Source organism: Pinus tabuliformis, chromosome 5_2 (assembly GCF_031772625.1).
Source record: "Pinus tabuliformis cultivar Carrire ecotype Pingquan chromosome 5_2, CPIR1, whole genome shotgun sequence".
NCBI lineage: Eukaryota > Viridiplantae > Streptophyta > Pinopsida > Pinales > Pinaceae > Pinus > Pinus tabuliformis.
Window position 1 is genome coordinate 720880975 of NC_142306.1, and position 7848 is coordinate 720888822.

The following is a 7848-nucleotide window of genomic DNA, read 5'->3' on the forward strand; positions in this document are numbered from 1 at the left end:
CACATTGTTGACTCACATAGGAGTAGCTTCTTGCAAGAATGAAATTCAACTATTCCAAACATTAAACAAGCTAAATTCTTGAATTATTTTCAATGATCAACAAATAGAGCCTAAGAATTCTGGCTTTTTGGCTTCAACACGACGACGAAGAAGCCAAAGTTAAGATGAAATTTCCATTAAAAAAACTAAAATTAAGATGAAATTTGCATAAAAAGCTAAACAAAATACTTTCTTAAACTAAACTCATAACGTTAATGATTTGTATTCCTCATTCTTTTCATGTTTCATGATGTGTAACATGTTATTATTAAGATTATTTGAAAATAATCAAATCAAGATGTTTTTAAGATAGTTTTAATCTCCCACAATTAACTTCCACCATTACTACTTCCACGTATAATGTCTTAATAAAAACTAAAACACACGAATTAATTAATTTATACTACTTCCACGTATAATGTCTTAGTAAAAACTAAAACACACAAATTAATTAATTTATATATCATATATATATAGTACTCACACATATAATGTCTTAGTATCTTAGTAAAAACTAAAACATACGAATTAATTAATTTATATATCATATATATATATACGTTTATACTACTTGTACATATAATGTCTTAGTAAAAACAAAAACACACACATTAATTAATTTATATATCATATATATACACGTGTATCGTATGTCATAAATAGCAAATGTATCTGTGATGGCCTATAATGATCAAACCCCAGCAACAATGTGCGATGGCCTACTGATCTTTGAGAATTCATATCATATGTGAATTCAAAGATGCGAATCGACTTGCACAGAGTCCACAGCTCCCCCAATCTAATTCGACCTTATCACACGCACATTGTTCCCTTCTCAGTTTATAATATTGTTCCAAACAGGCAAGTACTCATGGGTAATAATTGCCATGACCGAACTGCAATTATACACAGATGAGGAGGAGGATCAAAATCTGAAGGGTCATCAACGCAGGTTGCCCCTCGTGCTGTTCCTAAGGTTAAAAGTGTAACATACGCTCCCAATCGAACAGGCAGTCCTCTCAGAGCGTCGATTCCGGGAATCGACGCTCGGGCGGGGCGGGGCGGCCCGGGGGTGGCGCTGCGCGGGCGGATCCCGGCGCAGCGCCACCCCCGGGCCGCCCCCAAGGGGCAGAGCATCGATTCTGGGAATCGACGCTCCGCCCCGCCCGGCCCGAGGAATGTAGTGATAAACTTGAAAGAGACAGTTTTTCACAAATATAAACTGAAAGAAATAAAAGCTTGACGTCGAAGTGTTCTAATATGCACTATTAAATTTTCTAATAGAAAAATAAATCTACCATGATATGAAATCAGTTTTGAGAAACAATTTTCTGTATAAATTTTGAAGGATATATACTTAAATATATAAATATAATTCCAAACGTTTTCGAGGCGAGCCACAATGACGTAAATTTGAATAGTTTCTATTCAAATTAACCAAAATTCCTATGCTTATGAGCTTAGAGATTCTGATGTAACTATTTTCATATCTAAGAAAGAGAAATAACTGAGTCTGTATTTCTGCAAAATAACGCATTCATTAAACCAATTATGTAAAGTATTTGGTGTCGAGTTCTGCAAATAATCACTGCAAATTTCGAGATTAGATTTTTGTGGTCCAATAAAACTCATTTATCATTCTTCTCTGAGATAGACTCCCTGCTTCTCGGATTATTCCCTTCTTAACAACTTGAAATCAAGTTACATTAATAACAACTCGTAGTTATTCCTCAGTAAAACAGAGGATTTTATACTTCACATCAGTAAACGGACCTAAAATTCTCGGAAAAACTCATAAATTCAAATAAGCTCTTTCTCAAACTTTGTAGTTGCAAACTTGCAATCAAGATGACTTAAAATCTTAACAGACTTCTTATTTCACATGAAATAATAGAAAAGATGAGAATAAATTTAGTTTCACCTTAGTATGAAGCATTAAAGGATCCAGGGAATGAGAAAAACAAAGATTTAACAAGCATATTATCAACAAACACACAAATGTTCAGCTTTCCATTTCTAGATAACAAAAGAAAGCAAACATACAGGCAGATGAGAAATTTCCGACCACTAAGAAACCAAAGAAGAAATTTAACTATTTCCTTGGGATTCGTTCAATCTACATTCCAAAGATTAATTAAGCACTAACTTGGAAATATCTCTTCCGGTTTCTTTGTATTTTTTTATCCCTTGGAATAAGAAGTAGGGTTTCTTCCCAAATAATAGCAGTTTCCCTCCCTGGTTTCTTTTACTCCCCTGTAGTTTGACCAGAGCAGAGCAGAGCAACAATGCATACTCGACGCAAAATACACCATCTGAACTCGAACAACACGACAAAGATCTCATTTCGATTCAATTCAATGGCACAAGGGTGATGAATTTTGGATCCCAACCACTACCACGACACAAATCTGGGAAGATATTTGTTGTCCTCTGAACGTTGACATATTTTGGGGAAGCACTAGATATGAGGGTGTGATATTGATATTCATGAATTTGAGTGCATTAAAAGCTTTTTCAGTTAGAGTTTCCAAATGGGATGCATGGGTAAACTAGTGGGATATGAAGCTCCTCAATGGAAGAACAGTCACACCAGCTTGGGCAGTTCTCGACCCATGCTTTATGGATAACAAAACACATTTAAAAGGGAAAGTTGTAAAAATAAAAATAAAGAAAAGATCATGCCAAAGGGACTCAGAAAAACGCAACGCAAAAGCTCAGTTGTAAAATACAACGAAACCACAGCTGTTGTTGTTTCACTACACCATAGATACTTACAGATAGTAGTTACCATCAATATCTCAAGATGGATGTGTATGGAATGATTTTTCCATGAAGGATCCGAGCGTTGTTTTCTAGATTTCCTGGTTGGGCGAAGAGGATAGGATAAAGTAGGAAAGCAAATAGAAGATCATGCGAGGATCCAGATAAAGGTTATCCACAACCTACAACCATAAAGCCATGCAGAGTATGGGTGTCATTCTAATTTTTTATGGAAAAAAAATATAAATAAATAAATAAAAACTGCAGGTTTCCTAAATGGTAAAAATGAATTAAGGAAAAGATGTTGAAAGCAACATTGTTGCTATAACAAATGACAAAAAAAAACAGAGTATGGCGTAAGGGGGTAAGATTTTTGCTTTTTTTTGCTGCATTTTAGGTTGATAAGTCATGGTGTGGGAAATAGGTGAATCGCTGCAGATGTTTTAAACGCAGAAAAACAAGTTATTTGACGCAAAGGAGAAAAGTCGGATGGAACGAATATGACATTTTTTTATGCTCTGTCTATCAATGAACACGAACATCAGACGTTGTTCGATTGATATATATTAATAGATCGCGTTTTGAGCATTTCACCATCCATGCCATACATACGTTCACTTCCGAGCTACGCGTTTTGAGTATTCCAATATACGCACCATATATGGAACTCGCAGGAGGGTGAAACGATCACCGGCATCCACTTTTGTCAACAACTGTACAATAAAAATAGTGTTGAATAGGTGTTTTCAACCCTACCATGGAGGAAATGCCCCCACATTCTCTACCAGGCGAACATTGGGCGGGGCGGAGCGTCGATTCCTGGAATCGACGCTCTGAGAGGACTGCCTGTTCGATTGGGAGCGTATGTTACACTTTTAACCTTAGGAACAGCACGAGGGGCAAGCTGCATTGATGACCCTTCAGGTTTTGATCCTCCTCCTCGTCTGTGTATAATTGCAGTTCGGCCATGGCAATTATTACCCATGAGTACTTGCCTGTTTGGAACAATATTATAAACTGAGAAGGGAACAATGTGCGTGTGATAAGGTCGAATTAGATTGGGGGAGCTGTGGACTCTGTGCAAGTCGATTCGCATCTTTGAAGGTGAATTGCTGACGGCCCCCTCGGAGGGAACCCTCCTCATATTTTTCCCGTAAGGGGAAGAAGGGCACGACGCGGAGGGCGAATCATCCGCCCACGGAGCCATTGGGGATTGGCAGTCGATCTCTGTTGGCCCATTGGATTCCGGATCGGAAACGTAGTCTGGAAGTCTCAATAATGGCGATGATGGGATTTTTTGCCTCACTGAAACTGGGGCTAGTCCATTTACTGCGTCTACATACCTCTGCCATGGACTCATCTGGTTTTGTAACGGTGAAAGTGGTGGATTTTGAGGAAACACGAAAGCTTTCAGGCGAGGACGAGGACTGCTGTTTTCTCTCTGCCTGTCGTATCTGTCGTATTCTTCCATCATGTTCTGTAAATCCTCGTCGCATTTTACTGATATCAAGATGTCCAGATCCAGCGATGGCAACTGGTATTTCACAATGAGGTTCATGGTTTCGAATATACCCTCCAGCTTTTTCATAAAATCTGGATAATAAACGCGTAAATGGAGTTAGTTAAAAAAAACAACATATCTAGTAAATTATTTATAATTTACAGGTTTGGAGTATGTTTTGAAGTTATGTTGATTTGGTTGAGAGTTTTTCTTTCTTAAAAATAACGAAATAAATTAACTTTCTCAAGTAAGGAAACAAATTAATCTTCTAACTTAGAGGGCCTTTGAGGATTTTTGCTTTGCAGGATCATTGTATTTGAGGATTTTTTCTTTGCAGGCTTCATAGGCACTTCCACCATATTTGCTTTAGCAATCTCAAACATCATTTTTATTTTCATATTCTCTTGTGATATATACCCAAGTTTATATAACATGCTTTATGAATCGCGACTCCCACGCATGGAAATATTTGTAATAATAAACATTTGCTTCGAACATTAATATTCCTTTTATGGTTTTCTATACAAATTGTCGATTGTACAAGTGCTTTATAAATCATATCTGGGTACATTGTGTGGAGAACTATGGTATCCCCACGCAACTAGATGCAAAAAAAATTAATTATGTTTTGCTAGGGATAGTAAAAGGTTACCTATTATGTTATGCATGTTGCTTGTACATCTTCTTTGGTGGTTGTTCATTTTTCATTAGGAAAATAAAGAAAAACCCTTATGTTCTCACATCTAAATTTTGTTTCACCATTTTGGGTATTAAATACCTTGGAAGGAAACACATGTGAATGATAAATCCTATAATAGTATGCTTGACATATATTACTAATATTACTAATTTTAAATTAGTTTTTCTTTCAATTTTTCTTAGCTCTCATGTATTACTTTCTTCGACTCTGATATTTTTCTCATTACATTATATTAGTTACAGTTGATACTTTTCAAAAATAGCTTGAAAGCCTTCATTCAACATATTATGTTTATGTGTGTTAGATAGAAATATCTAGAACAATAAATTCACTTAGTATTAAAAACAATCTACACATTCATTTACACATTTTTTTATGTTTTCAAGAGTACTTATATGTGTGTGTGTGTATGTGTGTTTAGTCTGTGGATAATGCAGGCTTAACCTAGGGCTTGCAACAATCTTCAAGCCTATTAATTAGCGTTTATGATTGTTCCCCTTTGGTTCAATGACTTATAGTTTGTTTATTAACCTCGATAACTAACCTAACCCAAAGAAATATTACATTCCTCTTTTGATTTCATAATTTTCAAATTACAAAACATTAATACATTGGAATAACCACAAGCATAAAAAATAAAGACAAAAATCAGAAAACAAAAATACATGTTTAACATTCATTCGCTTATATGAATAAATGACTTGGCCTACCGCAAAACCACAGTGAATAGAAATATGATCTACCCAACCAATGGGAACTGGTATCTGTACTGGAACTCCCCCTGAGAAAATTTTCTTTTTGTTTTTCTAAACTAAGAGTTGTAACTTCTATTTCATTAAATCGGAAAGAAAAATACATAAAATACAACAGTCCCCAAGGAACTTCGGGCTAAAGAAATATCAAACTGCTTAAAGCCATAGACCCACAAACAGAACAACAAAACCCTCGAAAAACAAACATAAGTCAACACCGTTCGATCACCCCTCAAAGATCTGACGGATGAGGCTCATATCGGGGCGAGAACCTGCAACCACGTTAAAATTAGAATCGAACCCAATGAGGAAATACGGACCATTCTAAAATGATTTTGGGTCTGAACGGGGGGATAACCCTCGAGCATGTAGTCCACCCGAAATCCACTGATTCCCACCATGAAGCACAACAAACTCAAAGGATAACACTCACCTTGACCTACATACATATCCTTATTCGTCGAATCTCCTCGCTAGATCTAACGGCAGAGGAAGACATCGCTTGACCTACATACATATCCTTAATCGTCGAATCTCCTCGCTAGATCTAACGACAATTGAGAAAAATCCATTACAATGCAATTTCATTCAACAAAGAATTAATGCTCTTCAATTTCTTCGAGATGCAATGCAAGAAATTGGGTTGAAGAAAGGGGACTTTAGTGAATCACGTGTGGCAAAAAAGGCAAAGGAACCCCAACCACCATTACATGGAATGTTTGGAAAGACATATATTGGGATATTTGCAGACATCAAAGACCCATTAGAAGAGGAAAATGAGCAAAATGAAACAGAAAATATTGTGGAAGAGGACAATGATGAAACTCTAGAGGACGAAGAATTTGGATTACGTGACATTGTTGATTAAATTTAAGTTATGCTTGTAAATCAAGCTTTGCAATGTTTTGACTTTGACATTTTATGAGAAGAATAAACACTCAATTAGGGTTGTTATATGTTCAATATTGGTAATATGTGATTTCTGCATTGATTTTTAAGTTAATCATTATTTTTTGAAAAAAAAAAAGTTATTATTATCTTTTTGACATGTAATTCATAAAAAAAACTATTATTTGACCATTTTTAGTTAATATTTTTATATAAAAATTGTGATTTTGACATGTTAATTCTAGCAAAAAATTATCAAAACGTTTAGCTTTTTTGTTATATTTATGTTAAAAATGGTTATTTTTTATGTCCATTGTTAAAAAATGTTGTTTTTTAGAAACAATTATTTCATGTGGATTGAAAAACTAATTAAGGATGTCTAAACATCTAGATTATCTAAAATTCAAACTATCGACTTTCTAATTTAAAAACGCAAAACAATAAAAACCCCACTAAAAAAAAAAAAAAATTAAGATAGAGAACAAAAAAATATGAATACAATGACAACTTCAAAAACTATCAAATTTAGAAAAAATATTTTACATTTCACACACTAGAAAATTTAAAGTCAAAAAATAGGTCTTTTAAAAAAAGGGTGTGATGCAGAATACTCACTTTTTAAAATCAGGATGAAAATCACTACCATTCACTACCATTCTAAAACTTAATGCACATGAAAAAAATTAAAGTTCCAAAAATCATGTTCTAAAAAAAACATGTGTATTCTGCATCACCACTTTTGAAAATCGGGTCATTTTTTTGCCACCTCTACAAAATGGGTAACAGTATCAGTTCCCGTTTCAAAGTTTACATTGTTTATCTATGAACTGCTGCTTGATGCTAGAGTCCGCCTTAGATTTTTGTCTTGAAGAGATCACCTCTGCCCCATGTGGGATGTCCTGTCCTTGCTGTAAAGAACTGGTCGATGTTTCGATACTAGGAGGGGGCATATTGTCAATTGGCCTCTCTGGTAATTCCTCCTCAGAAAAAGGGTTTAACCTCTGTCTCTTTTCTCCTTGCTGGTCCATAGAGGTAGTAAGAGGAGTGTCCTCTTACCTGTCCCTTTTCCTTTTCCTGTCCTCATTAGCAGGTGTTTGTAGAACAGAGGACTCAACTGTTACCTCCTGCCTTGGAGGAATTTGCTCATGTGTTTGTTGTTCTGTGGAGGCAGGTTGTTTGGCAGTGCCTTCCTGCTGCTCTACTTGCTG

General features: G+C 35.5%; 1 protein-coding gene across 1 annotated transcript; it reads right to left on the reverse strand.

Moving 5' to 3' along the window:
- Positions 1-3580: 3580 nt before the first annotated feature.
- On the reverse strand, positions 3581-4478 carry LOC149161215 (uncharacterized). Its single transcript, XM_089434811.1, has one exon. The coding sequence runs from the start codon at positions 4385-4387 to the stop codon at positions 3581-3583; it is 807 nt and encodes a 268-aa protein (XP_089290937.1). The 5' UTR covers positions 4388-4478.
- Positions 4479-7848: the final 3370 nt, after the last annotated feature.